The 16,051-nt window shown below is 37.7% G+C and overlaps 1 protein-coding gene across 28 annotated transcripts in view; it reads left to right on the top strand.

The window, feature by feature from the left end:
- SOX6 (SRY-box transcription factor 6) overlaps positions 1–16,051 on the top strand; it is a 368,911-nt gene that overhangs the window by 258,932 nt on the left and 93,928 nt on the right. For 21 of the 28 annotated variants that reach the window (XM_036325513.1, XM_036325515.1, XM_036325520.1 and 18 more), the window contains 2 exons: positions 1,082–1,161; positions 2,602–2,724. In XM_036325513.1, the coding sequence (XP_036181406.1) occupies positions 1,082–1,161; positions 2,602–2,724 (203 nt within the window). The remainder of the gene's footprint in view (positions 1–1,081; positions 1,162–2,601; positions 2,725–16,051) is intronic. The other 7 variants (XM_036325527.1, XM_036325528.1, XM_036325525.1 and 4 more) reach the window with 1 other exon arrangement.

The raw sequence follows: 16,051 nt of genomic DNA, 5'->3' as shown, positions 1-16,051 counted from the left end.
CAGTTTTCAGTGTGGAAAAGTTCATGCAAAACAGCATGATTATTATAAATGTCAAAAATGTGTGAAGGAACAGCCTATTAAAATATAGCCTAGAAATAGTGCACAACACTGACTTTAAATGAGTGGCCGGAGCCCAAGTGATGCTCCATTTAATCACGAATATTGTGTGATTTGTCCACAAGTATTCATTTTGACCTCAGTTACCACGATCACAATACAGTCCTCAGTGCTTTCTCTTGGTCCCTCAGGTCGGTGCACACAGCCTGTGCTCTTAGGTCACCGTCGGCACCTCCGTCCCCCTATTTAGGAGAGGCCTGGAGTCAGAAACACGTTAGGATGTAGCACCGACCTCTGCTGAACCATGCTTAATATTTTCCAAACTTTAATGGAGATATTCCATGTAAAACATATGGTTATGAAATCACATCATCAAGGAGGAAGTGATAAGTACCTAGAGTGCATGGTTCTGTACTAGGCTCCACAGAAGTTAATCCAGAAAAATAATGCGTCCACTTCTGTTGGGATACCAGGCATTTCACAGAATGTTGGCAGAGAAGATGAGTTTCCCTCTCACTGCTATCAATTAAAGAGGTTGCATTTTACAAATTTTTCTCTATTTTTTTTAATAAAGTATAGTTTAGGGTTATGGACAGTTAATAGATCACAATCTTTTTTGGGCTCTAACGCTCTGCCTTGCTTACCAAGAAAGTTTTTGTTGTTAATACAAAAGCCTTAATGCTTTCTTAGTGAACGGAGTGTCAGCCTGGCTTTAAGATATTTTTTTACTCTTAAAAAAATGATGTATTACAAGATTTGTAATGGAGTGAACATGCTTGAATTGCACATTAAATTTTTTTTAACATCACATTCATGTTTTGCCAGTTTGCCTACCAGCTATCTGTTAACAAAAAGTTCCAAGGCAGCACTGCAAGTCTGTGCCCAACGAAGCCTTTTGTTTCTGCAGATGTTTGAGCTTAGAGCAATGTTGTAAAGCTCAGGCAATCCCAGGGCCATGTTTGTACTTGTCTGCTGCGATTCCCTGTGCATTGTCTAAACCTGTACGCATTGTTCTTTCCGACAGGTGATAACTACCCCGTACAGTTCATTCCATCAACAATGGCAGCTGCTGCCGCTTCGGGCCTCAGCCCTTTACAGCTCCAGGTAAGTGCCAGAGGAAAATGTGGGATGCTCGCCAGTGCTCTAGTGGAAAACTGCTAACCAGCTGTATGCTAAATAATAGCCCGAATGTTAAATAATTTTTTAAGCGGCCTAGGAGGATTAACACCTTATGTACTTGCCATACTGCAAATAGAAAAGTGCCAGTTTCAATATTTTTAAAGGAAAAATGACACGATGACTTAGGACTTTATATTCTCTATCAGGTGAGTTAATGGTTTGACAATTTCTTTATGGCTGGTTGTTATTGGCTGCATTAGCTTTCCTTGTCAAGTTTCCACCCATGTCTTAATTTATGTCAAATTAGCTTTTACATATAAGCATCAAAACAGAGAACAGTGTTGTATATTTTCCTTCTAGCAGCTCATAGAACAGGGGGTCGTCATTATTACCAAATTACTTTAGCTACTTAGTAAAATGTAAACATATTGCACCTGAGCATGCGTATCGTCACCTCATCCTCTTCCTCGTTCCAGGTTGAAAGTCTGGGCATGGTGTCTGACCAAGTTCTTTACTTAAAAACTAAACTTGGGGCAAAGTGTTTAGGAAGCTGAATGAAAAATCATCTGTACCTTGTCTTTTTCACAGTAAAGTGAAGGGTGTACAGTAGGGTGAGGCGATCTTTACACCCTTCCAGTACTGCCTTTTAGTGGGAAATTGACTGTAAATGAGTATGCATTTTTAGCAAAAAGATAATATTAAAATAATGGTTAAACCTTCAGAATTTAAACATTTAAAAAGTATGATAACAACCAACTTTCATTTCAATACAGTGGAGAGTTTAAAGATAGTATTTTATTCTTATAATTTATTGTGATTATTTTTGATTTTTCTTAAATAATCAAGGAAATAGCACCTGGCTAGGCATTTTACTTTCTTCTTTGCTATTCCCTACATAACCTCAACATTAAAAAATGTACAAGTATTTTACCATGAAAACATTATTTTGACCGTTTTCAATTGGGTCTTCAAGTAAGAATTTTTGCAAGACTTTGAGTGTTTATCCTAAGCCTCATCCAGAAAGCCTTATTATGGACTGCCCAGCAGAACTAAAAGTTTTGCCTATAAGAGTGGCAACCCTACCTCTCTTCCAAGCCTCCCCCTTCCCCACTACTAACACTGGAACTTGCTGCAATTTGTGAACTCTAAGAAAAGCCTCACTACCAGGAAACCTAATCTGCTTCTCCTTTTTAGATAGCTATGCTGTAGAGTGTACCCTTGAGTCAGAGGCAGGAATAAGAATCAGTCCCATTGTTTGATCTTAGAGCCGAGTTTCTGTGAAGGAGCATCTGGGTCCTAAACCTTCTACTTTCTATGCTTTGGGGTGGTCAGTACCCTGGGTGTAGAAATATGTGTTCTGTTTCATGAGTTCTGACAGTGTGTTTTGTCTTTTTTTTTTTTTTTTCTGAATACGCTACTAAACAGAAGGGTCATGTCTCCCACCCACAAATTAACCCAAGGCTAAAGGGCCTAAGTGACCGTTTTGGCAGGAGTTTGGACACCTTTGAACATGGTGGTGGCCACTCTTACAACCACAAACAGATTGAGGTATGAATACTTCCATTGGTGCTTCATTGGGTGGGGGACTGGATTGTTCAGTCATATTCTAGGCTTTTTCAAAAGTGGCAAACACAAAACCTAAACACTACAAGATAATCATTTCCTACTTCTAATTCCTAGGCAGGCTCCTTTTTACCCCTTTTCTTTCATAAAAAAAAAAAAAAAAAAAAAGCAGATGTCAAACCAATGCCCCTGAATTAGGTTGTTTATCCCTGTATATGTATTTAGGCAATTTTTTAATATTATGTGTGTTTTCAAACCATCTTTATTTTCTTTACTTATTATTACTTTTTTAAATGTATAGTGATGTATAATGTTAAAAAAACACTTAAACACTCCAAAAATCTCATTTGACCACATAAAACTCTGTAAAGTTGATAGAATATGGTTCCACTTGTACAGATAAATAACAGAGGTTCAGAGAGGTCAAGTTTTTTAACCAAGGCTACAAAATATGCCTGAGTCAAAGTTTTTACCTAGGATATTTTTTACTCTACCTAATTCAGGTTTCTTAACTTAGTTTTCTCGGGCTGAAGTAGGGATGGGTGCCTGGGTCTGGCTGCTTGCTTTTTGCCCCATAAATTTTGATAGTATTCCTTTCGTATTAAACTTCCAGTAAGGCTCTTAGTTAGTTAGTTAGTTTGTTTTTTTGGTGTGTGTGTGTGTGGTATTCTTACTACTTGAGAGAAGATGGCTTATATGTCTCTTTTGAAAACCAAGTCCTTTTCTTCTACAGGGATCTAGTTATTCTCTAATTTCATGCTTAATTCCTTTCCTATATCATTGGTGTTCCTCTCTGGGACTCTAAGGTACTGGCGAGTTGCCAGCAAGCTGTTGAATCACAAAAAAAAAAAAAAAAAAAAAAAAAAAAAAAATGGAGACAGATTACCTCAGACTGAAAACACACTTTGACTTTCTGGGTTAGATGTAATACTACATTTTATATTCTAACCAAGGATAGGAAACCCAATTCAAAAAAAAGAAAGAAAGAGAGAGAGAGAGAGAGAGAGAGAGAGAGAGAGAGGCGGGGAGGGAGGAAGGAAGGAAGGAAGGAAGGAAGGAAGGAAGGAAGGAAGGAAGGAAGGAAGGAAGGAAAGAAGGAAGGAAAACAAAGTAATTACAGCTAGCAAAAGTTGTATATTCAGCTTCTATTGGCTCTGCAAGTTGTACACATTGCATACTATGTATTCAATAAAGTGTCCATGTGACTTCTTCTCTGCTGCTTTTGAATCTACATTTTTGGAAAATGATAACGTTTACTCCAGAGAAAAAAGGAGGGAACAAGATCAAAGGCCACCTTGGAAATAGCCTAGGGAGGAGTTCTAGAGCTCACTGCCCCCTTTGCTCTCACCCTTCCCCTTTGATATGAGGTATAAGGGGATTTCCACCCAGGCATGACCAGGCATACACTCTCACTATCTGCTGTCTGCTGTACAGCCAGAAAGGATTTCTCTCCTAAGGCTTTTGGATGTAGAAAAGATACCATATTTCTGGACATTCTGAAATCTATGCTTAGGATTGATTGCTAAATAGAAACTGGACATTAAGAACAAGCTTTCCATGTGAAAACAGTTAGCAAGCTTACCCTCTCAGGACAGTTAGTTTGTTAAACTTTTAAGTGCTTGAAAGAATGTGAACGCAGGTGACCTCCTCTCCTCTTTGACTTTATGTTCTCTTGAAGTGTTGAGGTTTATCCCATCAACCTTCTCTTAGCCGTTTTCTACCTAGATTTTCTTTTACTACATTTTCACAAATCACTTAAGTTGACTTCTTTTTTAAAAAAATATATATATATATATATATTTTATTGATTTTTTTTACAGAGAGGAAGGGAGAGGGATAGAGAGTTAGAAACATCGATGAGAGAGAAACATTGATCAGTTGCCTCCTGTACACCCACTACTGGGGATGTGCCCGTAACCAAGGTACATGATCTTGACCAGAATCGAACCTAGGACCCTTCAGTCCGCAGGCCGACGCTCTATCCACTGAGCCAAACCGTTTAGGGCTTAAGTTGACTTTTTTCTGTCACAACATCACTGGCTCCTGATGCTGTCAAGTCTGGCTTCTGTTGGGCTTTGATGCCATAATGTCATACATGTGAGGGCCAGATCTGGGTGTTGCTGTAGCAGTGCTGATGGGGAAGCACAACATGTGCTGATGTCTGTCACTTTTATTAGGCTAAATAGAGAACCCATTTAAGCAGGAGCCCTCACAGCTTTGCAGTTTGAGTTTGGGCTGGTTTGAGAATTTCTTGGGTTTCTGTTTATCCTTGCTCTGTTTTCTTGCTTCCATTTTTTTGCAAGTTTTTCCTGCACGTTAGGAAACCTTTGTTCTGTTTGCTTGTATGGTACCCTGGTTAGAAAAGCTCGACCTTGTTTGAAAGGCAGATTGCCTAAACTTTCCAGGTGTTAGTCTAACGTGTTTATTGGGACGTTTATGAACAGCAGAGTAGACACTCATGTCGAAGCTGCTACAGACATTAATATTTAAAGTCTTTAGCAAGAATAGAGAGAACATTTAACAATATCTTGCTTTATTGATTTTAAAGTCAGCTTTCTTTTCTAGCTAAGGTTTTCTCCCCTTCTTTGACAAGCTAAAATGTCACAGCTCCAACAATCATTACCATGATAAACTGTTGATACTAAGGAAGCATTGCAAGTATGTTAACTTGTTTTAGTTCTAAACAGAGATTCTTAGTAAAAAAAAAAAAAAAAAAAGAAAGAAAGAAAAAAAAAGTCCACAATATGTTGATACCACTACCACCAGCACCCCTCCCCCCCCACCCCCCCCCCCCCCCCCCCCCCCCCGCTGCGTTGCTCAGCACTGGTCCTATCTGATGTCACAGTTAACTTGTCCTTCAAAGGTTGTTACTTCTAACAGTTATAAGCCTGGATAAATCTTAACAGTGTTTATGGTCACACCCTGGAAGCCCGAAATTTTGTTAGCAAGTAGAGAAAAGATATTTAAAGTGGAAAGATCCTTCTTACATTAGTATATTCCAGTTCTGTCTTTCTCTGGAATAAAGAAGATGCAGGAAAGATTTCTTTTTACTTTGTTGGTTTTCTGAGCTAATCTAAGGCATTTTTTTTTCTGTCTCAGGGGCACAATTTTAGAAGAGAGCAGGCCAAAGAATGCTATTTTTAGTTGAACAGTTCAACAGATGGAGACATGAATACTCATATATCTGAAGGTTTAGGGGTTTGAACCATTAATTTTGATAATGTATTTAACCCTGGGAACAATCAGAAACTGTAACTCTAAGGTTGCAGTGTTTTTGACCTTTAGAGAACAGAGGGCATTTGCTACAGTAAACAATATATTATATTGCTACTTATTCCAATTCTCTACCCGTATAAATTTCAGGGCCAGTTGCCATTTGCTTTCCTCAGCTATGTTAGCATTGGTCCTTCAAGTAAGTCAAGAAGAATGTTAAGGAATGGGGACCAATATAATGAGGTGGTCATGTAAATTTGGCCTTTGAATAGCTAAGATGTTAGATTGTTTCTGAAGAAATATCATCTTAGAAACTAAGCTCTGAATGACTTTTTTTTTTTTAATATATTTTATTGATATTTTACAGAGAGGAAGGGAGAGAGATAGAGAGTTAGAAACATCGATGAGAGAGAAACACCGATCAGCTGCCTCCTGCACATCTCCCACTGGGGATATGCCCGCAACCCAGGTACATGCCCTTGACCGGAATCGAACCTGGGACCTTTCAGTCCACAGGCCGACGCTCTATCCACTGAGCCAAACCGGTTTCGGCTGAATGACTTTTTTTTTAAGGAAAAAATGGTTTCAGTGTATTGATTCATTGTAGGTGATGACTTTCAATATAATAGATCCTTAAGGTGATCTTGTTTAATTTTGTTTTTAATTAGGAGTAATGTTGCCTCATAGTTGTAGCTTATAGTAAACACAATCTGGTACCATGTCATGCAAAATAATACACCTGTCTCATGCCTTCTTATTAAATGATACATGCTCTCTTTAGCAAATACAGCAGTTAAATATCACACAGCTTAAGAATTTCTAATTAAAACATCTCCACATGTCAGCATATTGGTAATGTATTATTTTAATCCATTTATTTTGTTTATGAAACAGTGACATATGTTTAGATTGTGAAATATATGAGCCTTAAAAATCACTTTATTGAAGAAAATTAATTCCTACAATACTGTCTCGGTAATGTGTTCACTCACCCAGTCAGTCACTGGCGGCACTGCCAGTCTTAATGTTGGGTAGACATACTCACCAGTTTTATCTGCATAACAGTCTCGGGAAGAAGCAATAACAGTTCTTTTTCTTAGCTCCATATGGTAAAGCTTTCTTTCTTTACTTTTTTCCCCCCTTTACTCATTAATTCAAACCTATCCACCCAAAACACTTTTGTTGCTTCTTTTTTTTTTTTTTAATACAATGAAGGATGGGACAGTGTGTAAGTATAAAGGGTTCTGAAAGACCAATCAAAATTAAAAACAGGCTAGTTACCTTTTCAAAGTTAGACATAGTAATTTGTTTGTCAGCAGGGAGATGTTTGGGTCAGCCCCGAGATACAGTGACTGTCAGCAGTTATTCCTACAAGACAAGTAATTTCACTCAATGTATTACTGACAGATTGCTCACTTCTCTGAATCACTGGAGAAAACAAACTTAATATTGTTACAGGCAGAGTTTCTGTCTTCATTAGCCTCAGAGAATGATTTTTATCGAGCATTCAAAGCCTACCATGCTTTAGTTGGAACATATTTTAACAGATGCGTTCTTATAATGATAGTATGGGTAGTCGTCTAAATGAAAGGAATTAAATATGAAAAAATTTAAAAAAACAATATAAATGCATTTTCACTTTTATTTGATGGGCACGATGTATAGTTCAGGGAAGATGTGAGGAAAGGAATATAATTGGAGCCTTAAAATACTAGAAAAACCTATCAACTATAAGTTATTCTCAAATGAAACTATTTAAGTCTTGCCAAGTTTGCAAAGATGGAGAACAATTGAAGTTTTTGCAAAAATAAATCCAAACACATATTTTATTTAAATGATGTTGACAATTTCCATGCTACAAATGGAAAGTGAAGAAGTGCCCATCAACCTTGAGAATGCTCTCTCTCTATTTCCGTTCCAGCCTGAATCTTTATGGTGTTGTATTTAGTTGCTCTTCCTGGCTCCTACCCCGTCTTCTTGTTTGCAGTCCCAAACATGCCTCAGTGCTGTGGAGGAATGGGAGGGTGAGCTAGTTTTGCTGGGTAGGATGGAGAGGTTGTGATTTCTAATAGAGAGCTGAATAAAGAGTTGATTAGAGTGGCCTATTACTGGCTACCCAGTGAAGAAAAAGGAATACACTGATTCAAAGCTTGTTTTGAGGATGCCAACCAGGGGGTTGCGCTTTGAGGAGAAATGCTTACTTTCTCTTAATCAGCCTTCCCTCACCCCTTCGACTTGAGAGTGTGATGGAACTTGGGAGGACCGTGATAGCTTGGTCTAGGTGAACTGGGGCTAATGGAGTGAGCTCCATTTTGGAGTCATTTTATTGGATTAAAGTTCCCGCTATTACTTACTGGCTATATTGTCCTATACTGGTTTCAAATTACCTTCTTTTTAGAGTTTGTTCATTGTAAAAAGTGGCTATTTTTTTTCCGCAGGGTTTTTATGAATAGTAAATGGGATTATGAGGCATGTGTTAGGTTTCCAAAAATAAAAAAGAAATCATCAAAATAAGGGACTACTTTCCAGCATCCCAATAAGCAGTCAATTCTACCCTCGCTTCTCTGCCTAAAGCGCTTCTGATGGGTAACTCTAATTTACTAGAATGTAAGTCACTGAATTCAGGGACTTAAGTCTCTTTTGTGTACTGTTGAATCCTGAATATTGCCTGGTTCAGTATTTGATAAATTAATGAATTTTATCTTTGAGGGCCATCTGGGACCCGAGCTTCTATGAAAACTTTTTTTGGATATATTCAATCAAGTACTTTCTCTTTAGGAAGCATTATTTTATGTAAACAGCTTTTCATTTCTAGGTAGTCTTCTTAAAAAAAAAATAGCAGGCACCAGGCGAATCTTGATGTAGGTAAAAGAAATGTAGACAGATTCAGAGAAGATGTAAAATATGAAGATATTTCCTAGCATTTAGAGATCTGTCTTATTGTATTTAGTGAAACAGAATAAGTTTATACCTACTCACAAATTAAAACATTAGATTAAACTGGACTTTCTTTTAGAAAATGTATTTTCAGTTGGTTTTAAGGTAATACCTAAAAGTTAAGAGAGTACAACATTTCTTACTTAAGCCCTGTTAATCACTGTATTTAAGTAATTTGATTGCTGGGATGTTCAGTTGTACTCTCAGAGATGGCTTAGTAGGAGCCAAGGACCTGGGAACTACAAAATCAATGCAGTTCTCTATCTTTACTAATATACAGTTTCCACCAACATTCTGTTAGCTCCAGCCTCACTAATTAAGCCACTCAACAGGGAGCTCTCAGTTTATGAATACTGGTATTTAAATAGACTCTTTGTTACGTGCTGTTTTCTAAAATAGTGACAGGTATTTTTATTCCTTTTTTTACCAAACTGGATTTTGAGGTATTATTTGGTTGGTACCATGTATCATATCATATACCTGTCTGTATATAATGAACTATCTTGAAAATTAGAGAGATGATGTAATTAAGGATATATTGGAAGGTTAGAAAGCAAAATGTTCTGGTGTTTGCCCTGGCGGGTGTGGCTTGGTTGGAGCATTGTCCCATACATCGGAAGATTGTAGGTTCAATTCCAGTCAGGGAACATACCTAGGTTGCAGGTTTAATCCCTGGTTAGAGCGTGTACAGGAGGAAACTGATCAAAGTTTCTCACATCAATGTCTCTCTCTCTTTCTCTCTGTCTTCCTTTCTCTCTCAAATCAATAAACATATCCTTGGGTGAGAATTAAAATAAAGTTCTAGTATTTTAGAAAATGCTTCACTCCAGTTTCCAAAAATAGAATAAGTCAGCTTAATACCTGTAACCAATCTTTGAAATAATATATATACCTATATATCTATAAATCTATATCTATATCTATCTATATCCATATCTATGTCTATATCTATATCCATATCCATATCTATACTTATATCTATATCTATACGTATATCTATATAATCATGATTTTCAGTATTTCATTAGTAATTTCCATAATGCTATTGATCTTGAGCAGCATGAACTTAATAAAAAATAAATATGTGATAAATACACATAAAACTTTTATTACTTAAAATGTACACAGGTGTTGACTTTTTCAAACCCTGTAAAGTGCAACATACAGTGTTCACTCATAACCAGTTTGAAATAGAGGTGCTTTTAAATTAGACAGTCCATGTTTGGACTGTTTATCAATTTTTCACTTTAATTCACGTATTCCTTTAAATTAAATGAATAAAATCATGTTACTTGAAATTACACTAAACTTTGAATCTGATTGTTACAATGACATAACCCTTTTTGTGTGTTAGGGCAATATCAACATCTTTTATTTTTTTAAGGAAGGTTATCAAATAAGGGATTATGTTCAGGAAATTTGAAAAAGTTTGTATGAAAATCCAAACAATAAATTTAATCATTCAAATATTCAGCAAATATTTATTTATTGTCTATTATGTGCAAGGTACTATTCTAGATCAATGGTCCTCAACTCGAGGCATGTTGCCCCCTAGGGTTCAGTTGACAATATCTGGAGATATTTTTGATAGATCTGACTTGAGGTGGGGATGAAGAGATCACTGGCATCTAGTGGGTAGACAGGCCAGAGATGCTACTGAATATCCTACAATGCATAAGACACACCCTTATAACAAAGAATTATTCAGTCCAAAAGTCAGTAGTACTAAAGTTGAGAAAACCTATTCTAGATACTAAGGCAATATCAGTAAATAAAACAAAGTTCTTGCTGTCATGGAGTTTACATCCTCATCTGAGAAGGATAAAATAGGGAAAGACTTGTTTTACAAATCTTAGTCATTTTAACAGAAATATCCCACCAAGCTCCCTGTGCAGCTGAACCTAGGTGGGCAGATTTTAACTAAACAGTTGAGACTTATTTGATTGTTTAGCCTCAGTTCTTAGTTTCATTTTGATATTCAAAACTAATAGTTTATTCTAGCTAGTGACTTCTTGCTAGAACAGTCACAATTCTCCTCAGGCTCATCTTTTTAAAAAAATGTTTTTATTGATTTTAGAGAGAGAAAGAGAGAGGGAGAGAGAGAGATGAAACATCAATGATGAGAGAAAATCATTGATCAGCTGCATCTTGCACACCCCCCGCCCTCCCCCCCTCCCCCCCCGGGGATCAAGCCTGCAACCTGGGCATGTGCCCTGACTGGGAATTGAACCATGACCTCCTGGTTCGAAGGTGGATGCTCAACCACTGAGACACACCAACTGGGCCAAGCTTGTCTTTTCAATTGTATTAAGCATACCATATATTCTGGCTTTCCATGAAGGAATATAATTTCTGACTGTTGTGGTATATAAGTCTATCTTTCAGAGTGAAGTAAATATGAAATTTGGTTGGGGCCTGGGAACTGTTTATTAGTTTTTATAGGATGCTGTTGAGATTCCATCAGATGAGTAGAATCATTTTTGGCAGATAACTTGTATTTGCTGTGTGAATTGGATATTACGAAGGAAGCCTTGATTTCTTTCTAAAAACAAAACAAAACAAGACGGATATAAGAATGGTGTGGATATTATATATGTATACATTTATATACATATATACATATGTATACATATGTAACACATGTTATATAATATTTTTCAGCTTAATAAGTAATTTATATATAGGCTTTATAATAAATGTGCTTTGATATTATCACCATATTTTAGAAGAAGAAAATGAGACTCAGATGGGTAAGTGACTTGGGTCAGATTACTAATCTATTAAACAAAATAGGACTATAATAGATGGTTTAAGTGCATTTTAAAATTTACTTCTTGACCAGGATTCTTTGCTTTAAACTGTGCTAACTAATATGTAAGAAGGACAGCCACTTAGAAGCTCTCTTGCATAACTTAATCTTCTCTTATTATAATATTCAAGTAAATTAAAAGTAATTTAATGAAATTATAAAAGGGAAAAATTTCAAAGTCAACACGACATTCTCTGGATCCCAAAGAGTTTTTGCATTTTCCAAATATCTAGTTAACTGTCCAGAAGAAACTTGAAGCCTAATAGAATTTAGCAAGGATCAGAAGAACTGTCATGCAATCTGTCTTATGGTATTCTGTAGCTTTCTTTTGAGTAAAGTGTTTAAAATGTTGCTGCTGAAGGCCAGAGCTCTATTCTTTTGAGAGTTGCTGGGGCTGTCCTATAATTTCAAAGTTTTGATGAGTCTCCTGGAGTCGCTGGGAGTGTGTCCTTGCCCATCCCCAGCCCGTGCTGCCCTCTGAGCGTGTTCAGCAGGTTGCATGCCAGCAGATGAAGCAGATGTTTGACCATACTGGAATGGAGCGCCTGCTGCATCAGGAGCTGGGGATTCCTCTTGACATCTGGACATGGCTGGGTCGGGATGCCTGCCTCAGACCAGGAGGCTGCAGGAGCCATAGGGCAGAGAGCATAGAGTCTTTGCTGCTCTTTAAGCGATTAGTGCACCGAAGCAGCAATAATGTTGAATTATCGCTTGGCTGCTTTCTTCTCAGGAATCTTGGGATAATAGGAGAGTCAGGAAGGAGCATTTACAGTAAAGTCATGTTCAGAGAGACAAGACTAATTATAGAGTATTAAAGAGCTTTATTTTAAACAATTTAATTTACAAATAGCCCTGGACAGTGCATGAAACTTTTTAGAACCATAAACCTAGTGTCTTAAAGGGACTTTTTTCATTTAAAATGGTTAGTATAGAACCATTATTTTAGCAGTTTTCCAATTTTAGAGTTTGACCAAGTTGTGCTACTGAAGATAACAGCATTTGCTAAAAAGAGAAAATATACTAATCCTTTAGCTGCTGGTAGAAAATTCTCTTAGTTGATGGGAAGGATGATTTTTAGGCAAGCAATGGACTGAATTCTGCGCTGGCTTTCATAGTTGCTCTTTATCACACTGCAAACTGCTCTGTACTTGCTACCCAGAGACGAAATCATCTGTTACCCCAACTTTATGATATGTGTTGTCGAAGCACAATGGATGTGGAGATGGATAGTTTAAAATATATGTTGTCACATTATGTTTTCCTTTTCTACTTTTTCATAAGTGAGACCTCTGTGCTCAAAAAAGTCTTATAAACAGATTATGGCCATTTGTGTTCACAGTAATATATTGGAGAAGAGCACTATGTTGCTCTCACTTAACCTCACATATTCTAAGGGGGTTATATTTAATTAACACTGCTGAGAGGCTGACCTGAGGGACTGTGGAAAGTGATTGAGCTGCATTTTCCAAGGTCTGGGAAAGAAATTTTTTAAAAAATTAGAAAGTATTATTTTCTGAAATTCTCTCTAACTAAGCTGTATTTCAATGGACCATTTAATGCTCAAATGGACAAAGGTATTACTTCAGTCATTGAATTGTATCAAACTCCTTCTCAGAAGCCCATTTTGAAAACTCTATAGGAAAAGTGATTTAGCATCACATTCTCAATGGGTTATCACTCAGTCTGTTTAAAAAGAGAGTCCACAAATAATGCATAAATCATTAGCGCAGACAGTACAGATGAGAGTAAGAACAAGAGTGAGAAGCCTTGTGAGATAGTAGAGGCCTGGCTGTCACTTCTCTATCCATTTATCAATAGTTTTAATAAAAAGGGATTTCTTAGTTGCAGGACTAAATAGTCATATACAATTCACTTATGTCCAACAATACCACCTCTTCCACATTTTCTGATTATGAATCACATCACCACATACAGATGTACCTCCCATGAAACAGGAAAATGCTGTGAACCATCAGGTGGTGATGGACAGCCATACATTAGAACAACGTGCTTACTTTTTTCCAGCATCTAGCTGGCTCTCTGACATGTTTTTCATCTATACAATCGTGAATAGCTTGGAGGTTTCAAGAAAGCAGTGCTTGGTTCCAGAGGACTCTTTCAGTTAAAAGAGCTCTGGCCCTAACCAGATTGGCTCAGTGGATAGAGTGTTGACCTGCGGACCAAAGGGTCCCAGATTTGATTCTGGTCACGGGTATATACTCCTCCCAGCCAAGACCCTGGTTAGGCTTGTACAGGAGGCAAGCAATCGATGTGTTTCTTTCACATCACTATTTATCTCTGTCTTTCCTTCTCTCTTCCACTCTGAAAATCAATGGAAAAATATCCTTGGGTGGGGATTTAAAAAAAAAAAAAAGAGCTCTGTGAAGTTGAACTCATTTTTTCTGCACCTCCGTCTCCTCATCTGTGAAACGGAGATAACAGAACCTCCCATACTATGAATATTAAATGAGTATTGTAAGCAATTACCTAGCACAATGTTTGCTATATAGTCAATACTCTATAAACATCATTTCTGTCCACATCCTTATCTCTCTTATTTATTTGTTAATTTAACTGATATTTTTAAAACATGTGCTATATACTTTAGTACTCTACTAAGCAAGGAAGTTAACCAAGTTCCTGCCTTTTTATAGTATTAGTCTAGAAAGGAAATAAATTAAATGAGCAATACTTCCAAGTGATAAGAACAGATAACATAAGGCTGGTCATCTATCTACACTAATAAAAGAGAAAGATGCAAATTGACTGTACCTTTATGACACCCACCAGCCAATCAGGAGTGAGTATGCAAATTAACCCAACAAATATGGTGGGTTTATTTGCATATGCAGGCGCTGAGTGGCCCGGGACGGGGCGTGATACTTGCGTCATCGCCATGGTGACAACACAGGTGTTCCGCTCAGCCCCTGCTGCTCCGGGCCTCTGGGCAGTGTGGGAAGGTGGAAAGGTGGCTCCAGGCAGGAGCGAAGGCAGTGCCGGCAGCCAGGGGAAGGAAGGCCCATTCTTGCATGACTCTTCCTGCATCAGGCCTCTAGTATATATATATAAAAGCCTAAGCGACTGGTGGACCGGTTGACCAGCCGACTGGCTGGTAGCTATGATGTGCAGTGACCACCAGGGGGCAGACGCTCTGACCAGTAGCTATGATGCACACTGAGGACTACCAGGGGGCAGATGCTCAACACGGGAGCTGCTGAGCTGTGGTGACTTGGCAGCTGTGGTTCTCAGGTGCCGCACCCAGAACCAGAGGGGAGGGAGCCCAATTCCAGGTGCATCACCCGAGAACCACCCTCTTGCAATCCAGGACCCCTCAGGGGATGTCCGAGAGCCGGTTTCGGCCCGATTCCTGCAGGCCAGGCTGAGGCACCCCACCAATTCACGAGTCCGTGCACTGGGCCTCTAGTTTATTATATGTGTGTATAAATATACTAATTTACTGATTGATGAAGCTGGTTGTATATAGACTCTTTGAAATTTTCTTATCCAAATACGAATGCCTGATGACTGCTCCTGAGACACAGTGCAGTATTCTTTAGCAAGAAGTAATAACCAGACAGTGATTTAGGTACTTTAAACCGGACTTCCTACTAATCAAGAAAAGACACCACCACATTGAAAGAAAAGCCTTCACAAATAGACAATGAGATTGTGAAATTGAATGGACTTCCGGAGCTAAAAAGGCCCTCAGCATCCTTGAGGGTCAAATCCCAACCTTTCCACTGGTTCCATGAGTTTTAGAAAATTAATCATCCTATACCCAGATTCTAAATAATGGGATTAGGAGTAATACCCCTATAGGGCAATTGAAGGAATAAATAAGATAATGCCTATGAAAAGTGCTTTGTACACTGTCAAGTATTATGTGAATCATTTGATTTTACAGTTGAAGAGACTGAGGCCCAGAGAAATGGATTAACTTAACCTTAGCCACAAAGCTTGTAAGTGACCTGGGTTAGGATGTACAGAATTGTGAAGCAGCAGTGTGAAGAACTAAATTTGACTGTGTCTCATAAATAAATTTTGGATGAATTGAACTGAATTAAAACATGGCCAAGAGGACAGTATATCTCATGCTTCTATCTATGAGCTTTTGTAGAGATATATCTTTTGAATTTGAATGAACCAAGCTAATGAAAATTATCCTTTAAAAGAACAAAATAAGGCATATTAAAAATATAAGACCATGTAACAGTGCTGGTAGTAGTGACAAGGCCACAATATAAACTTACATTAATTTATATGATTAATTATTACATGAAAAAAGGACAAATTATTTCATTAGTTCAGTGACACATTAGCTCCCTGAATATTTATTAAGTGCCTGCTGTGCAG

The sequence above is a fragment of the Myotis myotis genome, unplaced genomic scaffold (assembly GCF_014108235.1).
Source record: "Myotis myotis isolate mMyoMyo1 unplaced genomic scaffold, mMyoMyo1.p scaffold_m19_p_10, whole genome shotgun sequence".
Lineage (NCBI taxonomy): Eukaryota > Metazoa > Chordata > Mammalia > Chiroptera > Vespertilionidae > Myotis > Myotis myotis.
The sequence above is the reverse complement of the archived record's forward strand: the minus strand, read 5'-3'. Positions and strand labels throughout refer to the sequence as shown.